The sequence below is a fragment of the Odontesthes bonariensis genome, chromosome 13 (genome assembly GCF_027942865.1).
Source record: "Odontesthes bonariensis isolate fOdoBon6 chromosome 13, fOdoBon6.hap1, whole genome shotgun sequence".
Classification (NCBI taxonomy): domain Eukaryota; kingdom Metazoa; phylum Chordata; class Actinopteri; order Atheriniformes; family Atherinopsidae; genus Odontesthes; species Odontesthes bonariensis.
In genome coordinates this window covers 30,384,147-30,405,054 of record NC_134518.1, presented here as the reverse complement: position 1 = coordinate 30,405,054, position 20,908 = coordinate 30,384,147, and the positions used below count along the sequence as shown (strand labels likewise).

The following is a 20,908-nucleotide window of genomic DNA, read 5'->3' as shown; positions in this document are numbered from 1 at the left end:
GTCTCTCAACAAAGCAATGTGAACATTTCTTATCCTAAGCCTCAACCTTGTACTGGGTGTCAAATAGGCTCGTAACCTTTTCAACCATCCAGCCTCGACTATGTGTCCATCTTGACTTTGATCAAGACCCAATGATGTTGAAACGTTGGTCTGTTTGCACCATTAAAAGCTGCTCCAGCTCTCCTTTATTCTTCAGTAGTTCATTGTCCTTCAGCTGAGAGACACCTGATTCAGCTGCATACTGCTGGAAGACGCACAGTTTCCAGTTTTCAAAAATCCCCATTTTCGTCGAACAATCAGCAACACTGGCACCACCTTTCTCACATGAATTTGAGCATACTCTAACATAAACATGTACTCACACATGGTAAACGTCTGTCACATCTGAAACAACAGTATACTTTTTAAAAAAATGGTCCTTTGCTTCACAACTAAATAAGAAAATCCTGAGAAATTACAGTAAAATGTCAGGCTATCACAACAGATTTGTGTGTGGAGCTCATGTATCAGAGGTGGAACAGTGATGGGGGAAAAAAATGTGTATTTTTAGAAAACTTTGCAAGAGACTTGTTCAATCACAATTAATAAAGGGATCATACATCACACAGGGGTTTGAGCAAATGAACAAAGACACTAAATTGGAAGAAATTAAATATTCTAAAATTCTAATTATGTGCCATTGTGATAATTGTCTGAGCTAATTATGATGTCAACATCCTTCTTCTTTCTTGCTCTGTAAAACAACAGGATACTTTAAGTATGATGACTCATCTTGAAAGACAAATCTTTATCAAATCACATGTAATTTGCGGCAAACTTATCATATAAAACTGTGTGTGAGAATAGAATTTCCAAACATAACTCGGTTCCAGTCTAGTTAATCACTTTATGAAGGAAGGTGTCAGTGGAGGCAGCTAAAGCTCCATATTGCTGCTCTAGCTGCTGGTCTTGTGTCAAGGAGCCAAATCAAATCTTAAGGACAGATTTAAAAACACTCCAGTGTGACCAATACCTGCCCTACATATTTGGTTTTCATTAGAAACATGTCCCATTTGGCTGATAAAGGTGGCCTAACATCTCATTAACTATGACTTTTTCACTTTGGGGTATAACGTAGAGCCAAAAGTATACAGTATCTGTTCACATTAAGCGCTGGCAAATTAGCTATATTAGTGATTTAGAGCAATCCTCCTCAGTACACATCACATTCAAAATGTCTTTCCTGACCAAATTTATGGAATACTATCAAAATGTTTGTGTAGGTTCTGTGTTTGGGAGTTAGTAAGCACATTAACATAGATTTTTAATGTGGTAAATAACTTGATAATAAGGCAGCATACAAATTTTAATACTTAGATTAAATATATAAATCATTTGCTTGTATGTTACAGTACTGAATTTATCCAATTTATTTATGATATGAAATGTGAGGCTCCAATGAAATGAAAACAGTCACCCCTCAGGGTTAAACATTGGTGGCTGTGTTATCTTAAAACTCTGTTTCTGGTAAGGCTCAACTATATATCATTTAATAACAAGGTGTTTGTGTTTAATCCTTCAATTCATCTTAAAATATCTTAAAACAAGAGAGGAAATCTTCCAGCTGTGTGAAGTATTTTCACCCTTTGATATTGCAATGTTCCTCTTATTTAAGAAATTAAAGTCAAGAATTCATCTCTAAATGCAAGACAGAAAAAGGCAAATCAATGCCATATTAGACAAAAAAGGTATTGTACAGCAAGATCATTTTTTATTTTAGGTAATTATCTCTGAAAACTAAAAAGAAAATAATATCAGCCCATTGGCGCACGCTTTTAATTTCTCTCTAAAATTTAAATAGATCTTTTCCACTGTGATGTTTTTCTAATTAACTTTGCAGCATCACAGCCTTTGGCAGGTGAGCCAAAGAGTTCATTTTGGACTCTGCTCCGTACACACACACACACACATACATATCCACACCTAAGAGAAAGTGCATACTGGCAAGTCCTGAAAACAGGAGGGCATATAGCTGTTTAATGTCAGAACAATCCGGTCCAGTGCTTCAGCGTAGCATTCATGGAACAGGGAACATGGAATCCCTTTAGCTCGGTTGCTCAGCGCTGACAAGGTATCTGGCCTTAGATTCATTTAGACAGTCAGCAGAAGAACACTCAGAGTCAGCGAGCCATCTGGATCAGACTGTGCTGAAGCAGATATTCCCTTCAGCTCACAGGGGGATTCTCTCCCCAAAGACAAAAGCAGATGAGCTCAGCTTTGCTGCTCTCAGAAGACCTTTGTGTCAAGTTTGAATTATTTCACCTACACAATTAGTGTTTCCTCTGCTTTTTCTTGCTTCTGTCCAAGCATAAGTCATACTTAAAACATCTTACTTCTGTCCCGGTGATATTGCCTTTTGAATTTTTGCAGGGTTCAGAATCTGTCAAAATCTTTTACATGAGAATTGCCAGAGAATTTTTGAGATCTAGGAGAAGAGAGATCTGGTCAAAATGCTAATAAGTAAAAGAGAGAAAACAAGAGTACGTGTGACATTTCTTGGCATAAGGAAATGCATGTAAGGTACAACTTTAAGATGGTACACTTACATGCCTAATTCGACTTCAAAGTTATACAAACTGTTATGCAATCTTGCTTAAGGGGAAGAAATATCCACTCTTCCAGGGAGCTGGGATAGACATTTAAAAATAAATAAGAACTAAGAAGATCATACATGGCTTTATAATTCACTCACAAAGACATAAATACCATCCCTTGTATGACAGCAAAAACCAGAGACAACATGAAAGAAAGCATGGAAAAAAAAAATCAAAGAGTGTAAATGGACTTTAATCAGTTTAACAACCCATCTTGGCCATTATCATAACCTGTGATCAATTATTCATCGTGGGAAACGCTCAGGGGTGAGACTCTACCTTTGTAAACATTGGCTTCCCGTGCTGAGTGACCATGGTGCACTGATCGCAGTCCAGGGTGATGCAGGAGTTGTGGAAGGACTCCTTGGAGTGTTTGAGGATGTAGTGGAGCTCGGTGACACCTCCCTCAAACACAGTGCTGAAATAACGGGGGATCAACGTCCGGCCGATTGCTGCAGGGAAACAAAAGAGAGGACAGAGCTGCTAAAAATAGAAGGAGCCTAAGTATGAAATGATGTGGAGAGAAGAGGGTCAAGGCAGAATAAAATACAGGCACTACTATGGTGACAGGCAGTAATACTGGTACCTCTATGAGGTATGTTGCTGATACTAACTGTAACATTTTTAGGCCAATACAGGTGTTGTCCTGTCATAATAATTACATACTGTACATGCTGACAGGCTGCTATTACTTAGATTTCGATACTGCTTGAAATCTTTTGCTAGTGTGATAAATGAGTTTCTGCACAGATACTAGGACCACACAACTTTAAAAGCCTTAAAAAAATAATTTGGCTTGTTTGTTTTCTTGCCATTAGGCCGATGAGAATCCTGATGTCTTTACTGAGCTAAAGAGGAGAGAAAATTAGCTTAATTTAGCAAACATACGGGGAACAGCAGGAGGTAGCTGGCCTGGCTTTGTGCCAGTACTGCAGCGCCACAAATTAGGCTAATATTTTAACATCACACCTACATTTGTACACAAAAGTGTTAATTAGAGAACTTCAGAGGGACTGATAGACATGTTTGTGAACTTTGGACGGAGCAATGCTACTTTCTGCTCCCTCAAGAGCAAGCTGAGGTAATCACTTCCTGGCAAACAGAAATAGGAGTGCTATCAGTCTTTTTTTTAATCTAATTCTAAGGAGAAACGTGGAAAAACTATTTCACTCGGGGTGAACTACATATTTCATTTTAGCACAACAAACATGATGCGTTCTTAATACTGCAGTCCAAAAATAATATTTCTTTATTAAAACACAAGCCTCTTATTTTTAATCGGAAATACTAAAAATCAATAACTTTACTTAACCTAAACACTGTATAAAAAGACTACAATCTTTGGCAATTTCATACCTATAGAATAATCTTTCATGCCTTCATGATAATTTGTGTATTTCTCTTTTTTTGTGATATTAAACTGAATTTTAGTGCAAAATAACCTCAATCAACCTGGACATTTAATAGCAACACATTTGAAATTCTTGACAAGGTAATGAAAATTAAATCCTCGGGGAAATGCACACTAAAATCTAGAATGTAATGTAGTAAGAAGAGCATAACAGCAAAGGAAATAATGTAATAATATTTCACATTAATTCTTTTTAAAGCTTTTTCAAGCAAACATATTGCTGAGTGATCCTTTCATATCATTAGAAAATCATTGTATGAAGTTAGATTATTAAGTCTGCTGTCCATTGATTTGAATTTAAGCTCTTTGTGCATCACACTGAGCTGTTTGCGTTTCTGAAATGAAAAGGTCTGTTTCAGCCACTCAACCTTTAGAAACCTCTGGATGAACACCTTAAAGAACACTCATTCATATCCAGTCTTGTTAAAGCTAAAAATCTACAGAAATCAGTACAATCATTTAACAGCACTGTAGTAATCATACGATATGCGAATTAACCTGCATTTACATATTTTAATTGAGCAGCAGCTGTCCTTCTAACTGAGGTCAATTTATGAATCAGAAATATCAAAGCAAAAGTCATAATATAGACTTACAGAAACAACCATTTTTTTTCCTGAAATGCATGAACAAACCGTGTCCTGAACACTGAGCTGGCTTCGGGACAGCTTTTCACTATTCAGAATGAGTCTGATCGTTCCTTTAAGCAAGTGTCAAATAAATCTTCCTCTGCACAGAGGCAAGTTCACATCCTCCAACACGTCTGAAGATGAAAGATTTTCTTTAAACAACAGACAATATCATAAATTGTGGCTTCTAAGTCCCTTTCACCCAGGATATGGCAATTTGGATAATAAGTATGCTGAGCATTGAATATTTCTCATGTGGATGAGACTGCCCAGAAAGTGAAGGAAAGGGTATTTTCACAGACTTTCAGAATAATAAGATTGCATGACAAAGTGCAGTATTAAGCTGACTTATTGAGATGGACAACTTCTGCAGAGCAAACTTTCTGCAGAAGTCTAAGGACAAAATGAGCAGGCTGCATGATGAAAACTGGAGGAGGAGTCAGGGAGGGAGAGTGTGTCTTCGGTGTTTTATAGCCCTCAGGCTTTGTCTGGTTTCTATCTCCTCTGTGTTAGTTGGCTTCAAGGAGAAGCACGGATAATGCACTGTGTGAGGCTTACATTTCCCATTACATTATGGATGCGCAGAGAAGGCATGTAAGAAACAGATTCCTGAATATTTGGGTGTATTTTGTAGAATGCCGTGATTATCTTGAATGTTTGTCCTCCTCAGCCTTTACTTTTTAATTACAAAAATAGCGTTTTGTGAGTGGGCTGTTAGTTAAAAATGAAAAATTCACAGGAGTTTCCTCATGAAGGGTTTTTAAAACGTCTCTGACAAAACGTCAGCTTGACAGCTCAAGGGTTCTTTCTGTCTCAGAGTTGTGCAACATGAGTAGAAATCCCACTTTATCTCCCCACTAAGAACCAGAAATCATGACATGTGTCCTCTTTCCAACAGAATACACAGAAAATAGTAACCATGTGCTTACACAAAGCCATGCAGAGGTCTTTTCCAACTAACAACACTGATGGTCAAAAAAGCCTCCAAAAATTTTATTAAATATCTTCTTTTAAAAAATTCTTACATATATCAAATTTATCAGATGAACTATCCAAAAATAGAGGATAATCAAGATAACTTAACACTGTTTTATATTTTAAAAACTGAGAAAACTACATTTTCTGACATTCCAGCTCTAAAAATTGGACCAAACGTATGAACTCAAGAGATAAATCAGTGCTGTTGTTCATGCTGTTCATGCAGTTATTTTGTGATAAAAAAAAAAAGTGTGGTTATAGTCAAAACCTAATTAACATCAGTTCAAAGTTTAAAAATGAGATATTATTGCATAGAATTTCCTCGAAGCAAGACTGTTTTGGGGGCACAACAAAAAATGTCGATCAGAGATCTGCGTACCACCCACAGAGAGCAGCTGCGTCAAACGGCTTTCACCTGAGACCAAAACTGCAGCCCGCTGCAGAGCTCTCTGTTGCAGTTTCAGTTATGTGTTGAGCAGATGTGCAGACCCAATCTGCAGAGCGACTCAGAACCACATCTTGGAACCATATTCCCAAAGAGCCTGCTGCTCTTGCTGTTATTTCTCTGGCTATAAGGTTTCTGCTGTACCCCGATACTCATTTTCAGCTATTTTCTTTTTTTTTCGTGTACGTAACACATATACGGCTGAGAGCTGCACCGCAAACACAGGCTTCATCCAAACATCACTGGGCAGTTCCACTTGAACAACCTTTCTTGCTCAAGGGCAGCTACTCATCTAATGCACAAGAAATCTGAGCCAGCATCTGTTTCGTCCTGAAATGACACTTTTTCTCCTGGCTGCAAACTTTTATGTCCCATCTTCTAAAAATACAATTTCCATTTGAATTGTCTTCTTTTAACGCTATTCTATACGTAACTCAAGTTATGAGTATGGGAGTATAATGAGAATATCTTCTTAAGAGTATCTGCATCCCTTTACCTCATATAAGTGAATTATGAGCAACATTAACAACAGAGCAGTTTAATAGAGCAGTGTAACATTCAGGATCTTACAGTTCTGATTAATTATCATGGCGAATCTTTTTTTTTGTGGGGATGACCTTAACGTAAACAACAGACGTACAGAACTCATAATACAAAAAAAGAGCTGCCAATGCAGCATCTTGCTGAATGGTGCTGCATTCCATTCTGAGAAAACATTTTGCAAGATGCTGCATTGCCAGCTCTTTCTCTGTATTATGACTGCTGTATGTCTGTTGCTTACCTTGAGATGGTCCCCACAGAACATAAAACATATAGGCTCCACATTCTTAGAGGAAGACTGAGGCATGCTGGGATCCCACTGCATCATTGGAATGACCTCATTCAGATAAATGTTGAGGATGTGTTGCTTTATACACACTACCAAGGATACACATGGGAGCACTACTGCTCTTACAAAAGGGTTTGCAGAAAGATTGTATCTTAGCTCATTTGGAGAAATTACTATGATTTACAACACTCAAATATTTGTGCTCAGTAAATGTGGATTATTGAGTGAAGGTGATCTATATGGAATTTATTGACATGCTATAACAATTCATATCCTATTAACAATGGGAAGTTTATAATGTGTAGCTTAAAGTAATAATTATTTATATAAATTATTTATTCATTTATTTGCAAATTTAAGCAGTAGTTCAACTCCAGGATGAGCATACATGTGTTGGACATGCTATTCTACCCGCCAAGCTATCTCCGACATTTAAATACCAGCATGAAACAAAAAAAACCCTAAATCCTGACTTTGGAGTTATGAAGGCAAGTAGTTTGGGATTTCCTTTAGCATCTCATTCCTCGCCTAGTGGAACAAGTCTCTCTGTTGCTCTGCATTTTCCTGCCCGTCAAATCTCCATCATTAGAACACTGGTGGGGATAAAGAAAAAGAAAAAAAAGGGAGCAGCCACATTATCCAGCAGCACATGGCCTCTGATTTCAAGCAGAAATAATCCATCTTAGAGTCAACACTCTGCTGGTTAGAATTATTCTCTTTCTCTCTTTCCCCCAGGGTGAGTGGGTGGTCAGGAGGAGGTAGAGGGGGGAACCAAGCCTGGGAATAAAACTTAATTTAGAAGTGAAATGTCCCCAAAGACAGCGGTTCGAGAGGTTCTGGAGGTCAGACCTATGGTAGGGTCTAAGCTGAGGATGATGTTGGTGGTTGGGTAAGGAGGGGCACAAGGGGGAAAAGACAGGGGAGGATGGACCCGTGACTGGCATGTTTTTCGAATTCGATAAAGTCAGGCATGACTAAATAACACATAAAATGTTTGGCATCAGGAACGGCTGCTGAGGGGGGAGGAGGGACTGTGAGGTGCTGCGGGGTTTGCTCGGCGTGGATGACTGTGTAAATGATGCTCTCTTCGCTCTCTCTGTATATCGCTGCCTCCCTCTCTCGGTCTCTACCACGGTTGAAAAACAAAGTACGTCTAAGAGTGGAGCTGACTGCTAATGCGGAGGAGCTCTGAGGAGACGAGGAGGGGGGAAGTGGAGGGTAGAGGGGATGGAGGAGGTGTGAGGGCTCGGGTGGTGGTGAGGGGTTTGGGAAAGAAAAAAATGAGCAAAGTATGAAAGAGAGAAACAGTGAGCGGGAGAGGAAACCAGGAGGAAAGATAAAAAAATAAATAAATAAGTGCTCGTCCATGACGGAAAGAAGAACCACAGAAGGAGGGAGAAGCAGCGAAAGGGTGAGATGGAGAGATGGACTAAGGGAGGAGTGATGCTCAGGTGATTCACAGATCTGCTTCTTGCCCATCTCACCAAGCAAGAGTTTTGGTTGCGTCTCCTCAACCAAAACTGTCCTAATAAAACCCAGGGTGTGCAGCTCGGGGATGACAGAGTGATAGATAAGCATGTAATGGTAACCATGCTAGCAAGTCTTGGATCATTTCAAGCATAGTAGTCTGGTGTTTCTCTTCAGATAGCTTCGAGGCTGACATTCAAATAGTTTCTCAGCTCCCTAACTTGAAATTTACATTGCAGGCAAACACTTCAGCTGAGTTGCTGCAAGTCAATAGATCCCCTTGTCTTACCATATGGTCGTTTAAGGAACATTTAGCTAACATTTAACATTTATCTGTAAAGTTTAATCTTATTTTTATTGATGCCTGTGTGTATTCTCAGTCATTCAGATCGTGGCAGTCCTAAGAGCTTTTATATAAAGTCAAGATGCCTTCTAAGCTATTAGGATAACTATATCTTAATGCACTCTGTTCCTCTTCAATGCTAAAAATGTAAGTGACATGGAAGAAAAAATGTCTTAAAATAAATATTAGGATATCAAGAACAATCTATCCATTTTCACTAATCCCATTTTTTTTTAACCATGACTCTAAGCAAATAGTTAAATGCAATGTGCAGTTAGGTACATTTGGGTACCTTGAGATGTATTTGGAATCTCACATTAAATAAGAGAATCAATTTTTGAGGCTGATGCAGAGTTGTTTCCAAGAAATTAGTGTACATTACTGGCAGCTTTACGAGTGAGTTTTTAGTGTGATGAGAGTAAAAAAATGGAGGCGCCGGATGAGGTTGATGCTTACCAGAGGTGTTGCGATATACAGGTATCTAAGGTAGTTTAAATCAAATCACCAATAAAATAATAATCACAGTAATAAATAATGAAAGTTATAATTAAATCCAACATAATTTATGTCTGACTGATTGCTTTGCCAACAAAGATACCAATGAATTGTATATATGCAATAGATAAAATGTAAAAAAGTTTACTATTTCAATTGATAAATCGGATTTCCATGAAAGAAAGAGTCAACAGAAAAGGTGCAAGAACCATGCAGAAGATAAAATCCCAGATTGACTCAATAACAATAAGACATGGTCGTCAGAGGATAGAAGGCAAGCTCCACTTTGTTTTGAGCATCAACATTCACTGCTGGCTACATGTTGTAGCCGCTTGTAAAAATATTCTATCATTTATCTTTTAACACTCACCAGCAGAACAGAATACAAGCCTAACAAACTTCATGAAAATAACTGAAGAGTAAAATAAACCTCCAGAAATGAAATATATTTGGCCATCTTATTCATTTTTCCTTCCTCTTCACCTCACCTCACTCCGTTCTCGCTCTCATGTGTTTTTGTTTTCCTGCGCTGTGCTGATTGGCCCGTCTTCAGTCGCGGGGCACTCCAGAGATACAGATTAACTGGCACTTGTTTGGGCTAACACGACAAGCAGCATATGTCTCTCAAGTAATGTGTACCCAAACATGCAATTTACAAATAATTAACGTGGCGTTAATTAGTCACATTAATTCATGCCACTTTGTTGGGATTGTTTCCCCCCCGTTGGTTCCCAGGACTCTTGCCAGCAGCATCAGCCAGCGAAACAGCGAGAGCGATTTTTCTGCTTCAAAGCCAAGAGTGAGGCGTCAGAAGACAGAGGCCACTGGTACAATAAACGCACACTCCCACAAACGGTCAATAAAAGCATCTAAACTGACTCAAAAACATATAACTGTGTATGCAGAATATTCATCCTCCCAACACAAAAACTCAAAACATGTTGGCTCATCTCTTAATATGATCTCCTGCTCCGTCAGCACCAGGTTTATTGGTAACTGCTGAAGGCATAATAATATTTCAAGATCAGGTCACAGTAATTTCAGCCAGGCACTGTACTATTTAACAAACATTTCTTCCGTGCAGGAACTGTTTTTAGCAGCTCAGGTGTATATGTGTTATTATCTCCTTTCCAATGCAGTAGTTTCAGTGCACATACTAAGATATTTTTGACTTTTTTAAAGCAAGCAACACTAAGCACTAGTATTAAATGTGAAAAAGATTCAATTGAAAATTCTACTTCAAAACATGGATTAGTTTCTCATAAAACATTTAAACAAAACAACAAATCTGACCATTTGAATCTCTGGTACATTTTGCTCTTTTGGTGTGATGAACATATTTAAAAAATACCTCCGATAGTACCCCCCTCAGTGTTTATATGCATGCAGTTACTTTAAAAACTCAAGTGATATTAACCTGTTGCAATTTTACACCATTTTGTATTTAGATGTGTTATCAGTATAGGTGGATATTACATATAGTCCTTATTATATGTATCTTGACTCTGTGCTTGCGTATTTAAGTGTATGATATTGTAAACAGAGCAGCACAGTATATTTGAAGTTGACTTAATCTGTTGACACGCACACATAAATATCCTCATATCATACACATGTACAGTAATGATGCACCTAGGGAGTCCAGAGAAAAACAATATGAACACCCACACATATGGATAAAAATAAATACATGTAAACATGCAGAGCTGTAAACATCCATTACTCCTCAGCATCCACTGTTATTGTATTAAAATTAAAGTCAGTATTATGTATAAAAAATTTGAACTGAATAAGTCCTAAAAACGTTAGTCTTATTTAATGAAAATTAAGGATGCTGCATCCAGTTGTAAATGAAAAATGATATGTAATCATATGTTTTATTTCCATAGAGTCGGACCTTCTTTCAGTCTTTTAAAGTGCTCTTAATCAATGATCCTCCAGGCTTTCTGAAGCTCTTTTAAAGATTGCCTTGGGACATTTACAACTTTTTATTCATTTTCAGTCCAATCTTCGTACTTGAACTATTTTTTGTTTATTGAACCAATTAACACTGACCTATGAATGATTTAAGCATAAAAATATTCTAATTCAAGGGATGAGCCAGTGTTGTGTCTAAATATGACAGACAGCTTAGCAAAGATCAAAGTTTAAATCATATCTTTAAGCATCTTTGTTACTAACAGCCTGTCATAATGAAACAGCAGCTGCTTCTTTTGTAGTCACGTCTGCAAAACATAGGAAAGATAATGCAGTTTGACAGACATAAGAAGGTATTTTTGCATCAACAAGATGACTCCCAAAGAGCTATAAGCTGAAAACTTGGTATGTCTCAGCAAAGTATGCTTAAAACTTTTAAAAAGCTGGACAAGTGGAGGACAAAAAAAACAACTGATAGGGCTAAAAATATCACCAGCTGATGAAAAGTATTTTAAAGTCACCTTCTTAAGAAAGACCTGACACAGGATCTGAGAGATGCATTTGGATCTTCAGTTGATCCAGCTACTGTTAGCTGAAGTCTCAGCGAAAAAAGGTCTCCATGGAAGGGTAGCTGTTATTTTTAAGGAAGGGAAACAGGGAGAAAAGGCTGAGCTGTGCCAAATGACACAAGAAGTGGAATAAAATCAGTAGCAACAGGTCTGATGGAGGGATGAATCCTCCCCAGAGCCCGAACCTCAACATTATTGAAGCAGTGTGGGATCATCTTGACAGAGAACAGAACAAAAGGCAGCCGACATCCAAAGAATCAAATCAAAGCAAACTTTATTTATAAAGCACTTTCCATACATTAAAATGTAGCACAAAGTGCTGTACATGTTTAAAAGCAGCCCCCACCCCTAAAGAAGAGCTTTGGGATGTACTTCAAGAAGCCTGGAGAACTATTCCTGAAGACTACTTAAAGAAATGACAGAAAACTTGTCTAAGAGAGTTCAGGCTGTGCTGGAGAATAAAGGTGCTCAGACCAACTATCAACTACCAAGCTTGTTAGAGGTACAGTATATAAAGCAAGAGTTTGTAAAATTCTATCTAAATTTGCACATTTCAATTTATTGTTGCATTTATTTATGAGCTGAACACATTCTTCAACAGGTTCAGTTCAGGAACAAGCTCACCATCCTCCCCTCCTGTTCCCAGCTAAAGAGACATCCCACTCTCCTCTGATCCACAGCTTTCCTGTAACATCTCCACCTCCACCTCAGTCATGGATTCTTCTGCTTCCACTAGTTTGTCTTCAACCCAATCAGGAGATGCTGCTGTCCCCTTTGCCTCCCCCTCCCACTTTTCTGTTTCTAGAAGTCAGGTGAAGAGGCAGTTGGAGAGACTGAACCGGAACAAGGCTGCAGGTCCAGATGGTGTCAGCCCCCGAGTCCTGAAGGCCTGTTCAGAGCAGCTCTGTGGGATTCTGCAACACCTTTTCAACCTTAGCTTGACCCAAGAGAGGGTACCACTGTTGTGGAAGACATCCTGTCTGGTTCCGGTACCAAAGAAAACTCACCCTTCAGTCATCAATGACTACAGACCTGTTGCCCTGACATCCCACATCATGAAGGTCCTGGAGAGACTCCTGTTGACCCACCTGTGTAAGCAAACCAGCACATATCAGGACCCCCTGCAGTTTGCTTATCGCCATGGAGTTGGAGTTGAAGATGCTATCATACACCTGCTTCAACAAACCCACTGTCATCTGGACAAAGCAGGCAGCACTGTGAGGATCATGTTCTTTGATTTCTCCAGTGCATTTAACACAATTCAGCCTGATCTGCTTCGTCTGAAACTCCAGAAGACTCAGGTGGAGGCCTCAACAATCACCTGGATTAATGACTACCTGACAAACAGACCACAGTTTGTCAGACTGAAGAATTGTGTGTCTAACCAGGTGATCAGCAGCACAGGAGCACCACAGGGGACTGTACTCTCACCATTCCTTTTCACTCTGTACACTTCTGACTTCCAGTACAAGTCAGACTCCTGTCATCTACAGAAATATTCAGATGACTCTGCAGTTGTCGGGTGTATCAGAGATGGACAAGAAGCTGAGTACAGAGAGCTGGTGGACCGCTTTGTGGCATGGTGTGGGAACAATCATCTCATCTTGAAGTTTAACAAAACAAAGGAGATGATTGTAGATTTCAGGAGAAACAGGGTCAGATCAAACCCTGTTTCCATCATGGGAGAAGAAGTGGAGGTGGTTGAGGAATATAAATACCTTGGTGTTCATGTGGACAACAGACTGGACTGGAGACACAACAGTGAAGCCATCTACAAGAAAGGACAGAGCAGACTGTACTTCTTGAGGAAGCTGAGGTCCTTCAAGGTTTGCAACAAGATGTTGCAGATCTTCTACAAGTCTGTTGTTGAGAGCGTCATTTCCTCTTGCGTCATCTGTTGGGGCAGCAGCATCAGAACCAGGGACCTAAAAAGACTCAACAACCTGATAAGGAAGGCTGGTTCTGTTCCGGGGACAACTGTGGAACCTCTGGAGACAATAATGCAAAGCAGGATTTTGCATAAAATCAAGAGAATTATGGACAACCCTGAACATCCTCTCCATGAGACTGTTATCGGAAAACAGAGTCTCTTCAGTCAAAGGCTTCTTCAGTTTGGATGCAAAACGGACCGCTACAGGAAATCTTTCCTGCCCACAGCCATCAGCATCTATAATAACTCCTTGATTTAATTGAGCTACATCAACATTTAATTTCCCTCTGGGATAAATAAAGTATTTTTGAATTTGAATTGAATTGAATTTCAGTTTTCCTGTCAATGTAGGGTGGCTCAAGACTCCTTTACAGTTGTGTATAAATAAATATTACACAGTTTCCCACAGGTTTGCAACACATGGGACACTGTTTCCATCTACATCCATGTCACCATGGATAGAAGGAAGTCCATTTCTACAACCATCAGTCATTTAAAGGGTTAAATGCCAGAAATGCTCAATCAAAAATGCTTTTAGGTAGGAATCACAGGTTTCTCTGTGAGACAGGGAATAACAAATACTGGAAGTCTTGAGTCAAAGTAGCCCCACAATTTCAACCCAAACCAATTACCAAGTATCAATCCATCTTTAGATTAAGAGTAAAAGACTGAACAATGTTGGGTTTAAACAGTAAAAGCAGTAAAAAGAAAAGAAAAGAAAAAGAGAGGGACAGGCTGTCACTAAACACCCTCCATGTGGCAGCAAAGACAAGAGGAGTTCTCAAAAAGAAAGTTATGACAAAGAAGACATTACTTAAAGTTCGCTTTTCAGTATTTGAAAATTAAAGTGTAATTATTTATGCCTTAAAATTGTGCTAGTTCTTACTTTTGAAAAGAACAATCATCAGTCTAAATGTGTGCTATCAATTATGTCTTTTATATTCATTTTTTTTTCTTTAAATGCCTGTGTTAGGAATAAGACTCCTAGAACTCAGGCCGCACAGACTTCTTCAATGTTTCCAGTAAGTTGTTGATAAAACTGCACACTGGTGGAGAAGCGCTTACAGAATGAAGCCAAATTAATAAAAATATGTATGGGGGGGGGGGGGGGGGGGGTAAAAGCCAGGAATACTCAGTGGGCGATTATGCAGCAAATGCAGTTCTCCGCACTGCAGAAGAATGAATGGAAATGAGAAGGGTGGGAAGAAAGTAGAGATTGTGATGATCCATAATGTTTGTATCCTGAAAAATATTCTTCAGATAAAAGCCTCTATGACACTTTTCAGACTGGAAGGTTACAGGTTGAATTTCCTGGGTTGTTCACTGGATATGAGGAGGACTCACACACTTACAGGGTGAGAGGATAACTGTACATGTTGGAAAAGCAAAGGGAAAGACTTTGGCAGCTAAAAGGATTTGTTTCTTCAACAAGTAGGTTTTACAGATAACATTTTATGTAATGTGTGTGTGAAAATAAACAGCAAAAGGTATATATACTTTTTGCTTTGGTGCACATTTTAGAAACTGTTTCTAGACTAAATTTCAAAATAGTAATATTTTTCAGCCATTTGGTTAAAGTAAAATGTTTTAATATCAAGTTACTTTCATTACATTACAGAAAACACCAATGTCGTGTAATAAAATGTAATACTTGACGAATTTGTTTTGATTAATGGCGGGCGTTTATAGAATAGAATAGAATAGAAAAATACTTTATTCATATAAGTTACATATAATTATCCAAACGACGAACAAAACTGAGAGTGACACAGATTTGCTGCCGATAAGGCCGGCGCATAGTAACCGATATCTTCCGTTTATGATATCTACCGTCACAATGCTCAATTTTCTTCATAAAGAAACTTGGATTTTAATAGTTTTAAGTCTTTCATTTCTTTGCTTCCTGTGTTTGCTTCACACCTGTTTACCTGACTGCTCTGCTGTCACCATACTCACTCAGTCCATATCCTCCTTGGTTTCAGTTGTCCTCGGCATGATCGTTTGACTTTAGCTTGTTTCTGTTTGTTTTTTTTGGTTTGCCCATGTTATTGTTGTCAAGTTAACTTTTCACTCTTTGCCCATAGATTCTGCCTTCGCCAAGCCCTTCTTGATTGAGTTGGTCGCACTTACTGATAACCTCGTTTTGACCCTTGCATTGACACTAAATTGGCTTTTGCCTGTCAACTTTCCTGCATTTTGCTCCTCATTCTGTCAGTCATCACAAGTGCTCATGAAAAGAAAAACGGCAAGCATCCACACTCTGAATTAGAGTTTGTAAAACTTTAAGAATTGAAAATAAGGCCACAAATCCTGAAGAACAAAAGTAATATATACATCCTCCCAGGTATAATAGTAAAGTTTAGTTAATCAACAGTGACCATTTTGAACTCTCATTCACTATATATAGATAATGAGTATGTATCTACATATGTATTCTATTGTATTAAAACATTGTTCCCCAGTAAAGACCCAATGAGTGTTAACAGTTATAATGGATGTAAATAATGTGTTGTGATCGTGTAGAGCAAACATAAGTAGACATTAGTGATCACACGCAGAAGTTAATCTACTAAATGCACCATACAAGCCGAAGCATATGTTTTCTCAGTGGATTATCTTTACCCTTCAGCTGCACTTCTTTTTTCTTTTTTTTATGCTAATACATTCATCTCTCTCCCAGTTGATTTCAATCCCAAGTGGGCAAATATTTAATGTCTCTTGGGTATATTCTTTGACCTTCAGGTAACTGAAAAATGTCTCGTAATCTCTGAAAGACACCACCTCATAACCTTAACCTTAAGTTAAGCTGAAGCCTACATATTACAGGACTTGAAAAACAAAGTATCTCTCCAGACTCATCGGTAATATTGATTTTTTTCCTTCGGCCTGTGACGTGTAAAAGCCAATGCTTGCTTAGACCTCCAGTATGTGCTGTATTCAATAAACTAAGCTGAAAATACTAATAAAATTGATTATTGCCTCGAAGTGTAAGCCACTGTTGATGATCAGCAAGAGGAGAGACGTATGGATGAGAACCAAGCTGACATATTGATCCTTGAGGCTAATCAATGGTTGAGGAGAGCCAACGCTGCTTGGCAAACACACATCTGTCTTCATTGACTAATATCTCCATCTAAAGGCCCATCATGAGCTGACATTACTGAGTCAACAGGGAGGAGCATTAGATCATTGGCAAACTGAATAAGTCAGCTCAAGTTAACTGTATGTCAAGCTTCTGACAAAGAGTACTGCAACAAAGTGTACACAAAGGACATGAGCAGCTATGTACGCAGCAGAAGAAGTGACAACATGAACACGCTTTTCAAACAATAATTACGTGCCAAAAAAAGATTGGCAGAGACATTTTTTACTCCACTATAAATAAATAAAGAAAATCAGAATTTTTGCTCTGTGCAGAAATGCATTCCTCATGCGATGTTCAGACTGAACGTGAAACGAATATTTGCCTCAAGTTACTTGCAAAAGTTAAACCACTGGAGAGTCTGGGCATCGCTCACAATAAGCAAGGGCAGATGTGGGGGGGTTACCTCCATATAGATAGCATAGAATAGAATAGAATAGAATAGAATAGAATAGAATAGAATAGAAAAATACATTTTTCATCCCCCAATGGGGGAAATTCAAAATTAGTCAAGTAGCTCAAAATTATTATTATTATTTTTTAATATTTACAATGATATCACATACCTTAGCAAAGTTTATTTCCACCATCAACAATAACAGAGATAACTTCTGTGTCTCACACCAACAGTAGAAATCTTGATTACACCAAAAATGTCATATCTAGCTGGTTTTAGAACAGGTGATGTACCCCCAATAGTTGAAGTCGCACTGACATGAGAAAGAATTCAAAGATTCTAACTCGTGACTTAATATGGAAACACGCCATCTACGCAGTTTGATCTGATTACATATATATAAAGCTGTAACTAAAGGTTGAGCAGTGTTCATGGAGGCCTTAAAGTCTTGTATGATGCAGCTACAGAGTCTACATGTAGCTCAAGCTCATTTACACATGACTGGCCACTACCAAAACAAACCAAACAAAAAAAACAGAGCTCAACTTTTCAATTAAAAGTGAATTCAATGTTCCTTGAGGATATTCAGACAGCACAGCTACAAGCAAAATGTCTGAATCAGATTACACCTGAAAACATATCGGTTTCAAGGGATAAAAGTACTTTCAAAACACTCTGGTTCTTCTCAAATTTTAAATGTAATCTCTATGATATGATCACCTAATGCAACTACACTTGGGCTCCAACATACTACACAGACATCAATGGAGCTGCGTTCAACTTTGGCTGTTCAGGTTTTCTTCTACAAGTTTCCAAGGATAGCTGCGATCTTCATCATTTTTTTCTAAAACCCCCCACAAGGCAAATCTTTTAATTTCTAACCAAGCCGCACTCAAAGTGAATAACTAGGCACAACACATTTGCTGTGGATCACACAAAAAAAAAACAATTAATCAAAAATCATCCTTCTGAGCTACGAATCCACATTTGTTCACTGGTATCTGCAGTATTTACGTAGTTATGTCAGATAATCAAAAGATACTCTGGATATGTTGAACCTGCTTTAGTCCTTTTAGTTCAGAAATGCTGGGATAATATGAATCTGTGGTTTGCATATATCTTTAATTCAGGTGACCACGCTGGAATTTTAGCTTTAACTTAACTCCAACTGCAGTATTACAAACAGAAAAGAAAATTGTGTCCCCCATCTTCTGGAATGCAAGGCTATTCAGCGAGAATTTAAAGAGGGGGAATGGACTTTACTTCGGCATGAAAGTATTGTACGATGTCTAATATTTAGAACAATGTCAGTGTGATGTTACAACTTTGAAACAAGACAAAATACTCTACATAGTGATCGCAGCGTCCTGATACAGTCCAGAGATGACTAAAACATGCAGTTTATATCTAAGAGGAACAGTTTCACATACACGTACTGAGGCTGTACACATAAGTGCACACACACACACACACACACACACACTCGCACAAACACGCACCAGAATGTGGGAATCACTGCCCAGAACATGAAATATTCATTAGTCATAAAACTTTAATTCAATCTCTCTCTCTCTCTCTCTGTATTTCCTGTCATTTCGGGGACTGCTGTATTCTATTTTGTAAGGTAAACACTTCTCCCACTGCCCCTGCAACAAAAAACAATAATAGATTTCATTAAAACCCCTTTTTTTGGTGCAATTGTCCACATTCACAAGCCAAAACTCGTCATTAAGACCAATTTCAAATGGAAGAAACCAATGTTCATGCAGTTCAAAAGTGCATTTTATCTCATCTCAGACTGTGAAGCTGAGTTTTAGAGGTCCCCTGTTATTGAATTTATTGTTATTCAAGCCAGGGTACTCTAATACAAACAAGGGAAGTACAATCATTCCAATGCATCAACACTGTTATTAAAAGAAAATATGCAGCATGTATGCTTCCATACTGTGTTATAAAACTTCAGCAATGACAACCAAAAGGCAAGATTTAAGGCAGGACAAGCTCGGGTAAAAGTTAGACATGATGGAGATCAAGTTTAGTTAATCAGAACCTAAACTCCAGCATTTATTCATTGATATTTCTCACCCATACCGCAAGATTTTAAACCGCATTTTAGCCTCCAATCTGTCAAGTAAACATACGTTTCCAAAGCATGCATGTCTGTTATTGTCTTTCTTAATTGTCTTCCTCCTCTCTATGCCAATCAGTGCAGTCCCAGCCCAATAAAAATCTAAATGTATCTTTAAAGCTGCGGTCGGCAACTTTTTTTTAGTCATATTAGCTTGAACTGTCATGGGATTCTGGAAGTAGAATATTAAATAGGCTGTTTAGGAAAAATAACAAAATCTGTAGCTCCCTCTAATGGCCCTGTCACACTGTTGCGTATGAGACAAGCGTATGAGTTGCGTATGAAAATTAATAATATAATTTTCATACGCACGAAAAGTCCTTGAAAATAAAGAATGACTAGCGTATTAGTAGCATATGAACTGCGCATGCCCAGCGTACGTTTCAACGCGCCTATCAGCAGCCTTTCCACATTGCTCCATTATTGCAGTAGACGACGCGCTATCAACATCTCTGGAGACATTCATCTCGATCATGCCTCCCAAGAAGCAATCGTCGTTTGCCCGGGCCCTGGGTCGAGGAAAAGGCAAAAAAACACAAGAATCATTCTCACCCAAACCTGCTGAAATGCCTGATGCACCTGCGGCTGATGAGTTACATGCTTCTGAGCGATCAAGATCCCCAACTCCTCCTCCTGACCGCTCCCGTGAATCGTCGGTTGCCTGCCGCCTCCATCTCCGCCCGTCTTGCGGAGATGGAGGCGGCAGACGGGCAGAGGCTATAAATACGCTAGCTGTACGGTACACCTTCATGCCAACATATGGCAATTTATGTCCAGCGTTCTCGACCTATCAATAACGTACCTATATCGTACCTCTAGCGTATTCAGCGTATGCCTAGCGTATGCTTAGCGTATTAACCATACACACAAAAGTTTTGAGCATGTTCAAAAATTTATTTCTGCCTCAGCGTATGCCAACGTATGCCAACGTATGCCAGCGTGCTTGAAACGTATACAACCTATGCCTAACGTTCCCCTGGCGTATGTCAGCGTATACCAGCGTATGAGTGATAATTTTCATACGCAACTCATATGCTTCTCTCATACGCAACAGTGTGACAGGGCCTTAAAGCCTGTAATCATGCTTGCAAAAACCGAGCGCTCCCGGCTGTTTTTAACCAATCAAGTTAGGGTGGAGGAATCCTACCTGTCAATCACAGCTTGTGCACACGCTGCTGAGCGTGAGTCTGCCCCAGCTTGTGTGCGCTCACACTGGTGTGAACTCACGTCCACAACCTCGTCCACAGAGGGGGAGGGGTTTGGGGGGCGATTCGGAGCTTGTTAGAGGTTGGGGGAGGGACCTGAAAGTTGTATCAGTTCGAATTTTCCAAATTTAGACTCGGAATTTTGAAAACCTGCCGACTGCAGCTTTAAAGCCAAGCATGAAAACCAGACCAACATTAAAATTCAGCCATGACGCTTAATTGGACTTAAAATGTGCCTAAAAATTGTGAAGGCAGAAAGTATTTGCTTATTTATTTGTTCGTTATTCGTTCAATGTGGAACTTTAACTAATAACCGTGTTGTAAAAACTTTCATTGAACAAAGAACAGGGTGGATTTAAATTTTTTATTTAGATGTTCAAAAAACATTGT

General features: G+C 38.8%; 1 protein-coding gene across 4 annotated transcripts in view; it reads right to left on the bottom strand.

The window, feature by feature from the left end:
- The window catches only part of ldb2a (LIM domain binding 2a), a 93,157-nt gene that overhangs the window by 30,029 nt on the left and 42,220 nt on the right, over window positions 1–20,908 (bottom strand). For all 4 annotated transcript variants that reach the window (XM_075481906.1, XM_075481907.1, XM_075481904.1 and 1 more), the window contains exon 3: window positions 2,913–3,085. In XM_075481906.1, coding sequence (XP_075338021.1) covers window positions 2,913–3,085 — 173 coding nt within the window. The remainder of the gene's footprint in view (window positions 1–2,912; window positions 3,086–20,908) is intronic.